At 29.6% G+C, this 19,239-nt stretch overlaps 1 protein-coding gene and 1 long non-coding RNA gene across 2 annotated transcripts in view; one reads left to right on the top strand and one right to left on the bottom strand.

Annotated features, from left to right (window-relative positions):
- The window catches only part of Ino80 (chromatin-remodeling ATPase INO80), a 49,485-nt gene extending 34,874 nt beyond the window's left edge, over nucleotides 1-14,611 (top strand). The window contains exon 17 of the mRNA XM_076406223.1: nucleotides 13,455-14,611. Within this exon, the coding sequence (XP_076262338.1) occupies nucleotides 13,455-13,756 (302 nt within the window). The 3' untranslated portion in view covers nucleotides 13,757-14,611. The remainder of the gene's footprint in view (nucleotides 1-13,454) is intronic.
- On the bottom strand, nucleotides 5,922-6,437 carry LOC143197638 (uncharacterized). Its single transcript, XR_013006041.1, has 2 exons — nucleotides 6,149-6,437; nucleotides 5,922-6,083 (listed from the first exon to the last, which is right to left on the bottom strand). It is a non-coding gene; the product is annotated as an uncharacterized LOC143197638 (long non-coding RNA).
- Nucleotides 14,612-19,239: the final 4,628 nt, after the last annotated feature.

Genomic DNA, 19,239 nt, shown 5'->3' with positions numbered 1-19,239 from the left:
TTTAGTAATTACAAATTGGCATTTTAATTAACATTACTAAAGTGGGTATATTTTTAAGCATTTTTAAATGTTATACTTATAATTTGATAATAGTAAATCCATTTTGAAGCGGAAATAATATGATTTTGAAGATAACAGGAACCATTTAAGTGAAAGTCTATGTTTCAGTTCTCTTAAAAATCAATACCTGCATTGTTATTAAATAATTTATTATAAGAGCAGGTTCGAAGCTGAAGGAGAAAGTAATCCTTTCCGTATAAGTACCGTTTCTGTGGCATCAGGTCAAACTACGATTTTTACAACTATTTCTCGACTAGAACTTTTCACTTATCTCTCGTACGAACGATTTATATACAAAACGTTCCCTCTTATCTTTATTGTTGGCCAGCTTAATTGGTTTCTGTGAGAATTCGGTTTCGATATGTCGAATTGACTTCGGAAGAAAACGTTCACAAAATTCACAATAAAAATGTCATCGGTTTTAAGCCACAGATGCATTCGACGGTTATGCAATGGCCATCATTTACCGTATTAAAATAAAATTCCTGCCACACTTGTACCTCTATCAGGAAAATTAACGAGATTCATAGCGAGAAATAGCTTCTAAAGGACTAATAGTTTAAGATTAAAGGCTGTTTCTATCTTGTTTTATAGTTTATAAGACTCAGGTTCTGGTATATAGTTCTAATCTTCGATTAAACTACTTTTTATGTTTTTTAAATTAAATTTATTTAAGTGGCTTCGAGAAAAATGTTAGATAAAAATAATAAATAAACAGCGATGTTAATTAGTGTGTATATTCAGAAATGAGATCAGTTCGTTTTGTTATTGTTGTTTCACTTTTTTTTAAAGGGAATAATGTTTTAGTTTTTGTAGCGCGTTGGAATTTATCTCACTCTTTCATACATATTTTGTTACATAAAGTATTTCATAAAGCCTGTTTCTTCTTTTCTCACTATCTGTATTTCTCTGTATGTACAATATTTATTTATTGAGTTCTACTTTCATTTTATTTTAATTATTTGATAATAGCTTATATAACTATAATAAAGAATCACAAAAATATTGATTTATAATAATAATAATATACTATACAGATATTATTAAATGTACATTTATTTTTAAATTAAAAGTGGGATTACGAAGATTTTAACAGAACTATAAATAAAAAATTTCAACGTTCGCCATGTTAAGTCAAACACCAATCAGAACCGATACAAAATATTGACGTCACTTTCAACGTTTGAACTCTCTAGCGCGTTTTGATTTTATTTGGATTATTTATCGTATATTTCACAGTGAAAAAATTGGTTTTGTACAACCAACGGAAAGAAAAGATAAAAAATTGAATTGGTATTTATCAAGGCAAATAACCTAAATTTGTCCACAATCGATTCATCGATAATGACTGTACTGTGGATAAAGAGGACACTGGAATACTTACATAATTGTTTTAGTATTCCAAACACAGTAATCATGAAATGTGGTAGAGTATTGAAGAACATTAAGTAAAAATATTATCAGTATAACACTTGGCAAGAAAATTAATAAATGCAAGTAATAACTCTTAAAAGAGTACCCAGTAATAGCTCAATCACCAGTTGGGAACTGTGATAATAGTATAATTGAAATCAAGTGCCCTATATTTGCTAAGATAAATCATGTCAAAAATTGTCTCGATGGCAAACCTACTGAAAAATTTTATGATGATAATTTGAAGATTTGAGACGCAAATGCATTTAACAGGACTTCCAAAATATTCACTTTAATACATAGTTGGTATTAACTACAACACAAAAACGGTTTAAATTGCGCAAACTGTAATTTGAAGTTCATTTTAATAATAGCCTTACAAAATTATAAGCATGTACAAATACAATACTTCATCAAGTACTTTACAAAATCTGAGTTTTTACCTGCTTTAACATATTAGATTCCTCTATGAATTTTTAAACTAGATCTCTGCTTAGTTTCTTTTACTTGACTTCGGTGACTACATTTGGGTTTACACATTGTCTGTACGTAACACACGTACGAGGCTGTGAAAACTTGAGATAAAATCACATTGTTCAATAAAATATGTGTCACTTAACCTTAATCTGGTGAAGTATATCCTATCGAACAATTTGATGTACAATAAAGCCAATATATGTCATTGGCTTTTCGTAATCTAACCATGATGGGATTTGATTAACACTTGTTGAAGACTTGGATTTAATTAAGATTTTTCTTTGTATTTCGAAAAATATAGAGTCATTAGTAGTGAGTAGTGAACAGCAGTGAATGTTCAGTGAGTTAGAAACCCCTTTTCTTTGGTCTAATTGGCATTCGAATTTTGTAGAAACATAAACTGACTTCATGCACACTTGTACATCTAAACCAGTCACATTATATTAAATATAATTTTCTGTATTATTTGTTACATAAAAAAAGAACAACATTATTAGGGATTCATATACACAATAAACAAAAGAAATAAGGCCTAACCTCAAATGTTATCAACAGTGTTATTTACGTTTATGTTAATTATTATGATTTTTTATGGAAATTCATTATGATTTTTGAGTACCAACTTGAATTTTGTTTATGTTTTTCTGCTTCAAATTAAGGCCGACTAGGCATACTGATATTTATTTCTTTCTTCCGTAATCTTGGTAACGAATTGGAAAATATTAATACACTTAGGTGTTAGTCAGTTTTAATCGATGACAAAGATCTGTGATAACTCCAGTTTAAACGTGTAGTAAATATTTCAAATACTGTGCTCAAAAAATGGTAAGATTATTGATATAAAATAATCAGATTGTTTAGTATTCTTTTGGATTCAATGTATTTAAGCTAGCGTTTTTTCAGTTTTCGTTAAAAGGTTGACATGCCTTATTACTACAGTATTAATGCAATACAATAATAACACCTGACAGTCTATGTAAAAATATATTTCAAATATTTTATACTAATTGGCTACTTTCATTAATTATTTTATCGTTTTTTATTTTGTATAACTATAATTAATTATTTCACTGAATTTCTGTACATAAACATTCATATATTATTTATTTTATATGAATATTCTAAGCAATGGATTTTAATTGGTCGTATGTGAAATTATTAGCCGCCTTTGAAGAATTATTTCAATTTTTTCTTAACGATCTTCATATATTCCCACAGTTTTACGAGAATTAAAAATACAATATATAGGATTAGGTTTGCGTTATAAAGTTGTAAAAGTAATATATCGGCTGTATTAACGGTACGCTTTGGTTTATGTGCTACTCACAAATATACAGTATTTGAATAAAACGTATAGGGAGTATATTAATGCGTTTTCTATGAGTTAAAACATATATTTTCTTGTTTTAACGCCGCTTTAACTTCTTCGTTAGGTTTTCATATTTATGGACCCCTGTTTTTCTAATTTATTTTGGGTCTTGTTTTTCATTCGTATCTTGCTTTAATATTCGCAGAGTACTTCTCAACCAGGGGTGTTTTTAATTTATCTTCGTTCTTCTTTTTTGATTTATTTATATTTTTTCAATTTATTTTCATATTTTATTAAATAATTATTTACAAATTTACACCACTAAATATATTTCTTTCTTTTTTATTTGTTTTCTTTTGGTTGGTGTAAATATATTTATATTATATATATTATACGTTTATTATATTTATACGAATCTTCAGTCAATATTTTTGTCAGTTTTATCGCAATGAAAAAATATATGATTGAGATTTAAATGCAATTAGATATTGTACATCATTTTAAATAATAATCAATAAAATTAATAAGAAGGTATTAATAAAAAAACAAGATATAACATAATTCACTAATGACTAAAAATAGATCCTGACACCGTTAAATAACACTTACATAGATAACATAATATAATAACAACGGCAGATAGCATAATAAAAAGATATGTAAGAATTCTTACTTGCAATATTACTACATATACACTTAGTTCTTAGTCTTTTTGGTGTTGTACTGCCTGGTTCCTCTGTAAGAAGGTGAAGGTTCAAAACCTCTCATTGTGTTTTCTTAGGAACAAAATATTATATTTGTACTTCTAATTCTTTTTGAAGATCCTAATTTGGGCTGAACAACTGGTTAAGGCAAATGATATGTGAATTTGCATTTATTATGTATTTCAATTCAACTTTCGATGTAGACTTTAACAGAATAATTACTATTTAAATCAAAATAAAGAAGTCCATCTTGGTTAAGCAGTGCTATTCCACCTTTGAATTTATAATTATCTGTTTTGAAAACCAAAGAACAAACCTTTCTGTTCGACAGTTTGATGAAGGAGCTTATAAAACATTCCTTAATCATTATTTACTTTGAAAAATCATTTCTGTTTTACATCGGAATTATTTGGAAAATAATTCATTCTATTTGAACCTCCACATCCTGGAAACAAAAGGATCGTGAATGTTAAAAAATGACGTCCTAACAACAAATTTACTGAAAATTATACACAAAAAGGGTGAAACAACAAATATAACCTAAAATGTCTACAGAATTTCAGATCGATAGATAAAAAATCTGTCAGTTGTGTACCTCCGGCCCTCTAGTAGCCCAGAATGGTCAACATTCATACAATTTTTAATGTAATAAATATTAACGGTCGTTAGATATTCCGTTAAAAATAAATAGTCCTAGTAAAATTATTGTCCATTTTGCTTTACATTTTTTTTACAGAGAGTTTTGGCATCAAAATTGTAGGTCAACAATATTACGCATAAAAGCAATTTTATCCGTAAACATTCATGTGTAACATATGCAGTATAGTGGCTCTATTTCATTCACGGCATATAATAACCGAGTTTAAACCGTTTCATTTCTATGATTATCTCGATTAATTATCTATGAACCGATTTGGATTATTATTGTTTCGTGCATTTGGTTTTAATGGCCTGAGATTAATTTAACTTGTCTGTTTTGCAGAATTTGAACAGTTTGTCGTCAGTTTATGTTCCTATTAGATGTGTAGGTTCAGTTTATAGTTTGGAATCACATTTTCAGACAATATTAATGTTAGTATTGTTCGATTATGACTTATATAATCGAAATGTCGATTATATTAAAATAGTGGATTGGCGAAAAAGTATTTCCGTTTTTTTTAATATTCAGAATTGACAATTGAGGGTTGATTTAATAGTTCCAAGCAGATCATGATGAGAAATTCCTTTTCAATCCCTTTTTTAATTTAAAGTAAGTGTTGAGTTCTGCTGTCACTTTTGCCGTGGTAATATTGTGTTGTCTGGCCACAATCCTTTTTAATGTTTGTCGGTCTGTGTCAGTTAACTTGCCGATGTTATATTATAAATAAATATACATAAATTTGATAAATAATTTATTTAATGTTGAAACTATATATAAGGAAGGAAGTAAACATTAAAAATATTTTGAAATAACACATTTTATTTAAAAAATTATTGAATAAAATGAAATAATAAAAATAATTTCTATATGTTTTTCTATTTTTATAAAAACATCATATTTGAACAATTAACAAGATCTACAAGAACCATATAAATAAACATTACCATAAAAAAGACCAAAAATCGCTTAGATCAAACCCAGCCAATATAGTTAAAACCAAATGAAAAAGCCACTACTATATATGAAAGCAATGAAATTCTCCTAAAAATCTCTAAATATGATCAACTATGATCGTTACTATTCTTGATCCACAAATCCCATTGATGAATTGACTACCTCGAGCTTTCGATTAACGTATTGTACATTTACTAGCCTTTTGAATTAATGGCCGTACTTTTAATCTGAAAGAAATCTCAGTCAATACATCATTATTTTTACAAAACAATAATTTATTTACCTATACTCTTATATAATAATTCATTGTATTTTCCTTGCCATTAGATCATTATGGTGTCGTTGATAATTTTATATTTTGTTTATTTCATCCAGGTCTACTTTTGTTCGCAAATTTAATTATTTCATAGTATCACTGTACACTGTTTTTAGATCTTAACAAGATGCTGTCTAATTTCTTCTTCTCTGAATTTCACATTCTTCGAGATTCACTCTCAACAAATTCTGGCTCTATATCTAATATTACCTATAAAATAAAATTTAAATCATCACTAAAATATATTATGTTTAAAATAAATGTCTAATTATTACCAGTTACTATAATTTTTGCTGCTATTCTTGATGGACAAACTTCATTAATGACTTGACTACTTCGAACACAACAAGAATCGTTTTCTTCACTGTTCTTGTTATCAATACATTTTGGCATATGTTGATACCTATTCCATGTCATTATAAATGATTTGTTATAAATTTGGCAGCTAACATTCCCACTATAAATAAAATGGATCTTGTTTGGATTTTATGACTTTTACAAATATAACCTTACATTCTGCACTTACTCTTGTTCTTCCATTTTTTAAAACCGTTGTATGTTAGACCACCAAGATTAACACAACAATTTAATTATTATTACTATAGAATTATTAATGTAACACAAAATCTAAATATCCTAGATTTTTTGTTGTTGTTTTGACTTGCTCGACTGTACCGATCGACTCGAAAAGAATGTACCGCCATTAGAAAAGGAAGACAATATGGTTTGTTCTTTTCTATGGTTTATTATATGCATGATAGTGCGCATGCGCCAGAGATGACTGTGGAGTAGCGTATCCTCCGCTCGTAAAACTTTAAATAACATCTGAGAGATCACACATTTTACCGATCACTTATTTTAACTGTCACATAACAAAGCGTGTAATAATACACTGATATATAACCTATAAGTTATGACATGATGTAAACTGAGCAATACGTACGCGTCGTATTTTTTACACGGCAGCAGTGTTCCCAACATGTAACAAGATGTGTTATTTTGCATGGGGGTCATTTATTTTGTCTCCCTTCAGTATATTATGACTAGTGCATAACATATACGTTAATTCTAGTGTTCAGGTCTTCTTGTTGGTTGTTAGGTTAATGTTATAATTTAACATGTTACTATGGGTTGTCTTAAACATTTACAGTTTTTTATATTATATTGTGGTATGGTAACACTGATAAGTTTCGTAGTACGTAATATATTCGTTTTTATTTTTGTTACATATCAGAAAGAAAACAATGTCTAGGTTAATCTTCTTTAATATAGGATATATTTCATTGTGATAGTACTGTAGAAACAACATTTAGAAATATTTTCAAAATATTGTTGCTTTATTCAATCCAATTTCAGAACCAATCCGGAAAAACCAAAACGTGTATCAAACAATCACTATTTTCTTAATGTAATGAGTTTTCTTTCTTAGTATGTGGCTATAGGAATGTCCAAATCTGATACTTCGGTTTATTTGCGTAACTCCAAGAGGAAAATATGTTTTTGTCAGACAACGTTTGATTTCTCTTTGTTATTGTGTTATTATACTGTATAATTTTTCGTAAATTAATTAAAACATAATTCATTAATATCATTTAATCAGCTTGTGTAGTGATATTTGTTTTAGTCCACATAAATTTAACGGATTTGTGAGTGTATTGTGGCGCACTAATACGAGGGTAGTCATTTATATTTTGAGCCTTTTACAAAGTGTTGGTAGGCTCCATCTGTGATTTAACATTTTCAACCATAACTTTCTTCAGAGCCTTTGGTCTTTTGAGCACAATTTGTGTTGTTTACAGTGACTTGAACATTTTGTCTCATCAACAGGCACTCCTGATCGATCAGCTTACTTTGACTTTTTGCGCTAAATGATATTGCAAGATCGTCATAACTTACTGTGAGACTGAGTTATCCTTGGGCATTAGTATGTTGAGCATCAATAAGATATTGCATGATTCGTTGCATTCGGCGATCAAAAATATTTGTTTACGTTGGACTCCCAATTTGATAAAAGTTACCTCAATCGGTGCGGATAAAGTGCTACGACTATTGGTTTAAGCCCACGCAAAAGTGTATTGATCATCACGGAGAATACTTCGAAAGACAATGAAGCTACTTTTAATAAATTACCATCTTTTCATTATTAGGCACAAAATATAAATAGCAACCCTCGTATTCTTTCACAACACTTATTACAGTCTTAATGAGTCCTAGGGAGAAAATCCTTTATTTAGGAATCTCCTAGTGCATCATATATGAATCTCATATAAGCTAAGCATTAATTATAATGAGATGATCATATTTATTTATAAAGTTATGCTTACTGTTATCAAAATTCTTTATTTACACTTTATCACAGTAAAGCTTTTTTTTACAACATCTTTATTAGATACGCTTAGTACAATCTTAATTATAAATTTATTTATTACTACGTTTCATTTGTACTTGGATTAATTCACAAGCAAGACGAGTGCGAGAAAATACATCAATATGTATTCCTCAATTATAAAATTATAATAAATTATAGCTATAGTTTACACTAAAGGTATATACTTTATATAAGTTCGTATGGTTTGGTTCGTTTCAATCTCCTGACTTCCTGCGCGCTGTCCCGAACTTGTATTGCTTCCACGTTAGTATGATTTAGTAATCTTCTTTCGTGTTTCAAGGCGAAATCTCAGATAACTTCGCAAATCCATTTGATTTCCGGGTCATCGTGCAGTTCTTCGTTGGTTACGCATTGGTAATCAATCGAAGAACCTTGTTTTAGCAGCGCTGGATGACTACTTGAGTTTAATTTTTAGTGCAACCCCATATTTACACCCCATATTTTATAAATTAGATTTAAATATACATCGGGTTGATAAACAGCAGATAAGTATACGTGGTAGATTCTATATCATTAGGATGAAATATGTTAGCTAAGTATTGTGCGAACAATTCAGCTTTTTCAACGTTGCGTCGATTCGTTGTATTCATTTCAATCATTTTTAATTGGTGGTACTCGAATAAATGGTCTTTTAAATCTTCAAGTTGCTTTCCATAGCGAATAATCTTTGCCTGCTTCTGTGCTTAATTCACTTATATATTTTTTAAAGCAGTTCTGTTTATTATTTATTATATTATTTGATCTTCTTTTGATTCGTCTGATTACTAATTCTGTTAAAAGTAATTTTGTCTGCAGACATACTGTCATACAGCTGAAGAATGTTTTTATACAAAACCAGACAATATATATTTTTTCTGTTAAAATGACAAATTTAAGGTTTCATTCACCCGGACTCTATCGTTTTATATCCGACATTTTATATTTCAATTGTTTTAAGACCAAAAACGTGACAATTTTGTTTTATAACCAGAATCGTAAAAACTCCTTTAACTTTGTTGTGTAATATTCCTTCTGTTTGCTTTTAGTATCGTTTAAGTCTTTTAATTTAATAAAAGTTACATTGTATAATCCAAGTTAATTATCAGCAATAATTGATCCATCCAAAAATGAATATATAGGCCTATAAATTAAGGATTTACAATACATGCTATTGCTATTACTGTGTATTAATTAACATCGGGTACATTTGTAATCAACTTCATTTTGAAGCCTTACTTGACAGGCTTCACTTAGTAAGTACCATTTTCATCGAAGTGTCAACAAAACATTTTTTCAGTGCGTTGAAAATGTCTTAATTTGTGCCGAGTAAATCGTATTTGCGGGAAGTTTTCTTTTTTTACTTAAATTTGAAGGAAAAGGCGGTTGAATGCTCCATCGATTTCAACATGTGAATACTGGTATCGACATTTTAAAAGTGACATTTTGACACCGAACTATTGAATCGTTATACTACAATTAATGCGTTTGAGCCAAGTACTGCGCGAAAAACGGCCGGTATACCCGCAAAGACGTATTGTCCAGATCTTGCTCCTCCTGATTACTACTTGTTCTGACATATGAATCGTGACCTGTCTTAGCAGCGCTTCATTTCTTATGAAGATACCGAGAGAACCGAGAAGCTAAAAATGGATCGATTCGTGGATAGCTTCAAAAGATACATCGTAAATTGCCTGAAAGATGAAGAAACGATTTTTAACAATAAAACTTCAGATTTAAAAAAAAAACGTTTATTAATTTTTATAATTTTGCTAAATATGTCTTATAATTTCCTTTTTCATGTAATTTTAACGATTTAAAATATACTGTAAGATATTGCAAAAGATGAGAAAGTGAATTCACTTTATGGTAGAGTTATCACATCATTATCACCTAGTCGTAAAACACTGGTATAGACTATCTTAATGTTTCTACACATTATTTATATTTATAATATTTATCGAACGTTAATGTGCATCAGTAATAAATTAAACGTAATTTTCTTTATGATGTAATAAACTCTTTCTTAGTTGGACAAATATGTTACGTAACATTGACTGCCGAATAACGTTTCTATTTGAAAATAAGGATGTTACAACCTAGTCCATTGCAGATTGTTGTTCAATGAATCACTTTCGTACTATCATAATCTAGCTAATAAAATTTTAGAATGTTAAACCATAATGGGCGAAGATGTTATATATATAATGGATACATATCGAAATGGTATGCTACAACAGAAAAAATCATTTTATTTTTTTTTGTCAGATAACCTTTTACTTTAGAAGCTTCCTTATTATTATGTAAAAATAGTGAGAGGTGTGAGACTTTTAAAAGATTCTTTGGTGCGCCCATTCTTTAGCATTAATGATTTCTTTTCAATTTTTTTTCTTTTTGAGTGTGTTTGTGATAGGGTAGAAGGGTTGTACTGTTTTTATTTTTGGTCTTTTTAAGTACTTTTTTCTGTTTTAACTTATACAGTGTCCAATGGAAAAGGCTCAATAGACATGGCGTTCAATATAATGCTGCAAAATCCTTGACCGATCTTATGTTCGCTGATGATAGGGCTATATTCGCTCATACAGATCTAGCATTCTCCATGATATAGTTCACCTTGCAAAGAATTGCATAATGCTTGAAAATTAATGAGGAAAATACCAAAGTATTGATAAATGACGGATTGCCTTGTATTGCAAATCTCAACGATATCCAGTTAGAGTGCAGGAGTTTAAGTACTTGGGATTAGTAATTAAGGGCAAGAAAGTGGTGGTGCTGAAGTAATAAGCCGAATCTGCTGGAGCCTTTGCTTAAGCAAGAGGGGAAATATTAACATTTGAACGCTTATGTTGCCAATCCTTCTCTATTATTTAAGACTATATGTACTTATGAGACATTTTACACGTTTTTCTACGAGACCATGTTAGAAATATAGTAATTCGTTTAAGATTTGACAATCAGTGCAAGGTTGAGGAACAAATTGGGATATATTACATATATTTGGAAATGTTTGTTGAATGTAAGGTGAGGGACAGACATTTCTCGCAGGCGCTGTGGCAGAATCAACTTTTCGGGTGGAAGACGTAGCGAACATCTGAAAAAAAACATCAGGATCATAGAAAGCGAGCAGAAAACTGACAGACACCGAAAAACTCTCTTTGAGCGCCTGCAATCCACAGCTAGATGGTTGGAAATGAAAATTTCTTCATAATTACGTGAAACCTCAATTTAGCAATAGATGAAATGGATAAGTGTTGCCGTAAAGAAGGTTGTGGATATACAATAACTCATTCACTCACCCTACGTATGTTTTTGTTTTCGTTGAAAGAGTCTGCGTCTAGCTCTGTGTTGGTTAATTGAGCGCCGTGTCTATTTCACTGAATTTTTATATTCAACTATTGGATATACTGAATTGCTATTCAACAGTTCTTCAGTTACGAAAACGTATCCGACATATCCTGTATTTTCTCTATATTAACACGTTCGCTGCCAATAACGCGCTAGCGCGTAATTTGAAGCTTTCATTAGGCGCCAATTACGCTCCAGCGCGTTATGTGCGGTGGTCTTTCTAAGCTTTGTATTTAGTTCGGCATTAGCAGTGCATTAGTTGTGAGTTGTCTCGGCATTATCTGAAAACTATAGGTGAGTCATTTACTTGCTTGGTTTCGATTTTTTTCTTTTTGATTCATATGTATTACAGAGTTGCATATGGCTGGAAAAATATCGATATGTCAGGGCCCTCTCGTCCTAAAAGTGGAAAAATGGATATGAAATGTGCCCTAACTTTACAATAAATATTCAGGCAATCGTTTTCTAATTTACGACTTTCGTTTGTATGTCATAAAAAGGTTACTAAAGGCTCCGTCCAAACTTACTTTCAGAGAAAGAGAAAGTAGAGAAAGCACTGTAAAAATTGTTATTTACAAAAAAAAAGAATAGGCACTATTTATGTATGCAGTGTATGTCCCGGATATTCTAGGTACTGTTTAGACTGCGCAAAAATTCATGGTCATGAGTGACCTCTTATGATTTATCTGAATAGGGTTTTTATTTATTTCGGTTGACTTCTTAATTTACTTGAATAGATATTTACTTTTTTTATTTTATTATTTTTTTCTCGTTTTTCTGCTGAATATTTTTTTATCTTATTTTAGTAGTTGATTCATTCCTATTATATACATATATAATTTTGTTATCAACAAAGTTAATAACAATCAACAATGTATAGTCCTGTTCTGTCCATTTTCATTCGCCCCGCTCTTGCGCGTTATGCGGCCATCGGCAATAAAATTTTACTTCATTGCCGATCACGCGCTGCTGCGTGACACAAAAAAATAAATTTTTAATAAGAAAATATTAAAATCTAGACTGGACACACGTTAAATAACGTTATTAGGAATATTTTATTATTGTAATTGGCTTCTAGGGTAAATACTTGATCCCAGATCGGTAGCGAACATGTTGATAAGAAACTACCAGTTCCAGTTCCAGTTCTTTTCATAAGAATGTGTTGGTAAATCAGCCAAAGATAACTAGGAGCATTGTCTGGTAAATACGGCTGGTGGAAAGTTTCCATCCAAGTTTTCATAGATTTCGGAACAGTTGGATGTACCTTGTTATTATGCCAAATTACATTGTAGCGTTTTTGCTTATATAATGATCATTTTTCCCTTAATATGTGCTTCGAAATTCTTAATTACAATAGATTTTCTAGATTTTCATTTAGTTTGCGTTTCTCATTCTTTATCTTCGAATTTAATATAATAATAATCTTTAACAATTGTATGGCAATTATAATATTTAAATTTCCCAACAGCAGTACCTTGATAAAAATAAAAAACAAGAAAAGTAAAAGTGCATGGGAATTAGTAATTTGAAATTAGTTAGGATCTGGGAAAAATATGTTTACACTTTAGAAAAAAGGCACAAAATGAAAGGTGACCTAACGATAACTTTGACATTAATTTTACGTCGAGTGTTTAAAGTGTATAGGGTTATTAAACTTTCAAACTTTTTTTTAATTTTTAGTTTCGTCATAATATTTTATAGTATTTTATTGACAATTGTCTATATAAGTTTTTACTTACGCTGTAGATAGGTTTAACATAAAGTTGAATTATTGTTTTTTAAAACAGTAAGTAATGTTAATCATAATTTTTTTTTGAAATTAGCATTTTAACTTGAAACTACATCTGTTTAAATTCCGTTTTCCGTTTCAGTAACGTTGAATTCTGTTAGTGAAATTCAAACGCACGATTCAGGTTCATCAGTGTCATCAACGCAATCATCACCGAGAGGTGCTGGTGAGATGTTCATAGATATGCCATCAGGTGGTACGGTGGGACCTGGTACGAGGCGGGGACCAGGACGGCCTCGTTTACGTCCTTCAGGTCCAGCCAATGCAGGTTCTCGCGCAACAAGGCCGAGAAAACCAGCCAGGCCTTTGCCGGTACCCTTACCTTCAGATCCAGGTATTACGCAGAATTCTTCTTGTGCGTTTTATGATTTCGCTGATGACTGATAATGATTAGGATAATCACTGTGATGGTAAATAAAGCAATATAATAAAACAGAGGGTATAAGTGAAAATGAACACGATTTTTTTTATAGAACATCACTATATTTGTTGATCGAAAAACTCTGATTTCTATGTTTAAGAGTAATTTGCTCTAAAATGTAAATATGTTTGAATTTGTGTATATATGTACATAGATATTGTTAAGGAGGATTGAGTGACCTGTATTTTATGTTAAATGTTTTGGACAATATAAGAAATATTAGCATTTAAACAGTGTTCAAAATCAATGCAAAACTTCGAAAACGAATGTACGGAATTGACATTAAAAAAAGTACAGATCACTCTCATGATCATTTTTTTACTAATTTAGATTTATCTGTGACTATGTAAAATAAGATTAAGTGTCTACAGAATATTTTGCCAACTTAAAGTGTTTGTCAAAAATCTTGTATAATAATCTTCGTCGTACCTGAGGTCTAAGAAGATGCTAGGATGCCTATTTTAATTTATCAAGAACTGAAAATAAAATCGATTATTGTTGTATGCGTTTTCTACAGAACAGTTTTTTTATAATTACATTTTCCGTATTAATTCTCTTTTTTTACGCATATAGGTCAAAAAAATTCAAAAAATGTGTTATATAGTTTCCTTTTTTTCTGTCCTACTTTACAGTAATATATATACACTATTAAATTGTACAACATATTTTTAAATTGATTATTTATTTTAATATTATTTATTACTAGAATAATTTGTAATTTAGTTATGTTGTTTGTAAATAGGTTGCTGAAAGCATTTTAACAATTGTACTTTTATGAGATAATTCTACTTGAGAATTAAAAACACTTTTTTGAATTATATATTTGTTTTATTTTTGTTTCTTTAGACATCGCAAGTAGTGAAAGGTAAGTCAATTATTTAGTGAATAGGCATGATGACATATTTTGAAAAAATGATCTATAATATTCTAATGTATTTATTATTTCATCACATGACGTCACTTCTATGCAAATCAACTGTAAGCAATTGGAGCCAAAAGCATCAAAATAATTTATTTTGAGTTTTAATTATGAATTTCATAATTTATAAGTGATCTGCTATTCACATACGTCAATAAAATCGATTTTGTTTTTTTAGACATCCCAAGTAGTGAAAGGTAAGTCAATTATTTAGTGAATAGGCATGATGACATATTTTGAAAAAATGATCTATAATATTCTAATGTATTTACTATTTCATCACATGACGTCACTTCTATATAAATCAACTGTAAGCAATTGTAGCCAAAAGCATCAAAATAATTTATTTTGAGTTTTAATTATGAATTTCATAATTTATAAGTGATCTGCTATTCACATACGTCAATAAAATCGATTTTGTCTTTTTAGGCATCCCAAGTAGTGAAAGGTAAGTCAATTATTTAGTGAATAGGCATGATGACATATTTTTAAAAAATGATCTATAATGTTCTAATGTATTTACTATTTCATCACATGACGTCACTTCTATATAAATCAACTGTAAGCAATTGTAGCCAAAAGCATCAAAATAATTTATTTTGAGTTTTAATTATGAATTTCATAATTTATAAGTGATCTGCTATTCACATACGTCAATAAAATCGATTTTGTTTTTTTAGACATCCCAAGTAGTGAAAGGTAAGTCAATTATTTAGTGAATAGGCATGATGACATATTTTGAAAAAATGATCTATAATATTCTAATGTATTTACTATTTCATCACATGACGTCACTTCTATATAAATCAACTGTAAGCAATTGTAGCCAAAAGCATCAAAATAATTTATTTTGAGTTTTAATTATGAATTTCATAATTTATAAGTGATCTGCTATTCACATACGTCAATAAAATCGATTTTGTCTTTTTAGGCATCCCAAGTAGTGAAAGGTAAGTCAATTATTTAGTGAATAGGCATGATGACATATTTTAAAAAAATGATCTATAATGTTCTAATGTATTTACTATTTCATCACATGACGTCACTTCTATATAAATCAACTGTAAGCAATTGTAGCCAAAAGCATCAAAATAATTTATTTTGAGTTTTAATTATGAATTTCATAATTTATAAGTGATCTGCTATTCACATACGTCAATAAAATCGATTTTGTCTTTTTAGGCATCCCAAGTAGTGAAAGGTAAGTCAATTATTTAGTGAATAGGCATGATGACATATTTTGAAAAAATGATCTATAATATTCTAATGTATTTACTATTTCATCACATGACGTCACTTCTATATAAATCAACTGTAAGCAATTGTAGCCAAAAGCATCAAAATAATTTATTTTGAGTTTTAATTATGAATTTCATAATTTATAAGTGATCTGCTATTCACATACGTCAATAAAATCGATTTTGTCTTTTTAGGCATCCCAAGTAGTGAAAGGTAAGTCAATTATTTAGTGAATAGGCATGATGACATATTTTGAAAAAATGATCTATAATATTCTAATGTATTTACTATTTCATCACATGACGTCACTTCTATATAAATCAACTGTCAGCAATTGTAGCCAAAAGCATCAAAATAATTTATTTTGAGTTTTAATTATGAATTTCATAATTTATAAGTGATCTGCTGTTCACATACGCCGATAAAAGCTCCTAACAAATTATTTTTGTATGTAACACTGTATTTCTGTTAATATCATTTTGATATGACTTTCTTTAACTTAATTTAATAATTCCATTTTTTTTGAGGTTAGATTTAACCACTTTATAAATTAATAGATACTTTATTCATTTCTCAGATATTTTGCAAATTCTAAAATAGGGATTTTATTATGTAAGCATCTGGTATATACTTAATAAAACAATATAATAAATCCAAAATGCTTTATTATGCAGAAATCCCTTCAGTATCAATAAATCATTTCTTGAATCGTTTGCTTTAGAGCTACCATATATAAACTCAAGTAAAAATGTCTTTATAAAACGCAAAATCTCTGGAGATTCGTACAAAAATATGTCATTTGCAGCACTTTACGTAGACGTGACATCATTCTCTTTGCTGTTCAACTTATCATGGCTCACGTATCATCATCATGGTATCGTATCACGTATTTTTAGTGATTAGTTACTGTCTTCATGCCTGTTCCGTGGCATTAATGTTGTTATATGATGTTTTTTTTTCTTGTTATTTAGCTGACAATTGAGTGATTGATTGATCTTGATTTTTAACTTAGGCTATTTATTGTTTTGGTTAAATAGATTGCACAAATAAGTATAAACAAGTTAATGAGGTTATTAAAATTAATCGAAATTAATTCATTATATTAAACAATTAAAAATAAGCAAAAAAATGTTATATAAAACATGTATCAGTAAGATCAAATACAAAAAAAACAAAAACATAAGTTGAGATATTTTTTATTTGATCAGGTGACCTTTTGATGAAGAAGCTTCCTCATTCTTTTATGTGAATAGTTCGAAGGATTGTCTTTTATATATATATATATATATATATATATATATATATATATATATATATATATATATATATATATATATGTATATATATATATATTTATTTTAGTAATGATACTATTTAAATTCAATGAATAAATTGAATTAATCAATTGAAAATTATATGACAAATATAAATGTAATATTAAATAATGTTAACAATTTTATAATAATTTATTCCTACTAAAGTCATTATCATTTTTGTTTTAGATAAATTGAGACAGCAATTGTTTTGTTTATGAAACTTAATGCTTTATTTAGGAAATTGAATTAAAAAGGATTAAAACAAAATAAAAATAAATGAAAATAATTATTGATTAATAATATCAATAATATTATTTCAGATTATCTAAGGTCTATTTTTGAGTATCCCATCAATGGCTTAGCCGGATCATACAGTATGTGATAAGCTTATTCTAAAGTCTACATATGTCCAGTAATCAGATCAGGTGGTGTTAAACGTTTTAATCTACGGTCTTCACTATCACGTCGCATATTTAGCTGATTAGCGAGTACATTGGGATGCACTGACACTCTTTCGAAGTACTTGAACACGTTGAACACAAACACGTTGAATTACACTTGTTATAGGTTCTAGAGGAATATCGCGTTGTATCATTGAAATATAGTACGGAACATCAACAATGGCACGCAACACTTTATTTTGGAACCGTTGAATGATGGATATATTAGATTTGCTAGCCGTACCCCATAGTTCGATTCCATATGACCAAATAGGCTTGAGTATAGACTCATATAGCAACACCTTGTTATCTAATGATAACTTGGATTTGCGCCCGATGAGCCAATATATTTGATATAATTTCAGTCGAAGTTGTTTTCGTTTAGAGAGTATGTGCTTCTTCTAGGTTAGGCGTCGATCTAAGTGCATACCAAGATATTTAACTTGCTCTGCTTGGGGGGGTTGACGATGGTTGATATTCACTGATGAGCATGTTCTTCTACGCAGGGTAAACGTTACATGGGTGGATTTTGTTTCATTGACTTTAATGCGCCATGTCTTCAACCATAATTGTATTTGATCCAGGTGGGTTTTTAGGTTTGTTGTTGCTGTGACTGGATCTTCATGGGATGCCAAGATTGCTGTGTCGACTGCGTATGTTGCCACAGTAGTTATTTTTGTGGGCAGATCGGGCGTATACAGAAGATACAGTACTGGACCCAGTACACTACCTTGCGGAAATCTTGAATATATGGGATGTAATTCGGTATGATCATGGCCTTGATTTACAATATAATGTCTATCAGTGAGATACGATTTTAGTAACTAGTAGTCCGGACGAGGGAGAAGTTTCTTTAGTTTAACTTGCAAGCCCGATGCCATACTTTGTCAAAAACCTGAGATATATCTAGAAAAGTAGCCGAACAATATCTTTTGGCATTTAGGTCAGTGTTTATTTTGTTTACAAGTCTGTGCACTTGTTCTATAGTCCCATGCTTATTGCGAAACCCAAACTGATGTTTCGCAATAATTTTTCTTTTTTCTATTACATCATTTAGCTTTTTGATGTGTAGTTTCTACTTATTATTATCATTAATATTATTATCGATAATAAACTTATAGGCCAGTGGGAGGTCACATCTTCTGGTATTTTTCCTGGTTTAAGAATCATTAGTATTTTAATTACTTTCCAGATGCTAGGGAAGTAATTAATTCGTAGCATAGCATTAAATATAAATTTTAATAATTTCATACCCTTTTCTGATAGTTATTTTAAAATTTTACCAGTAATTAAGTCATAACCAGGAGCTTTTTAAATATTAATTTCTCTCATTATTGTTTGTTTAACATTTTTGGCCGTTAATTTCTCATGCGGTAAGACCATTTGAAATGGAGAATCCAGAAACCTAATAATTTTATTTTCATCATCTTTATGTAGCTGAGACTGGGAAGGTTTAAAAACGTTTTTTAAGTGTTTTGAGAAAATGCCGGCCTTCTCTTTATTGCTTCTAGCCCAATTATGTTCGCTTGTTT

The sequence above is a fragment of the Rhynchophorus ferrugineus genome, unplaced genomic scaffold, assembly GCF_030347505.1.
Source record: "Rhynchophorus ferrugineus isolate W39M unplaced genomic scaffold, kcgeb_rfMv2 rfM5, whole genome shotgun sequence".
Lineage (NCBI taxonomy): Eukaryota > Metazoa > Arthropoda > Insecta > Coleoptera > Curculionidae > Rhynchophorus > Rhynchophorus ferrugineus.
This window is presented reverse-complemented; position numbering and strand designations above follow the sequence as displayed.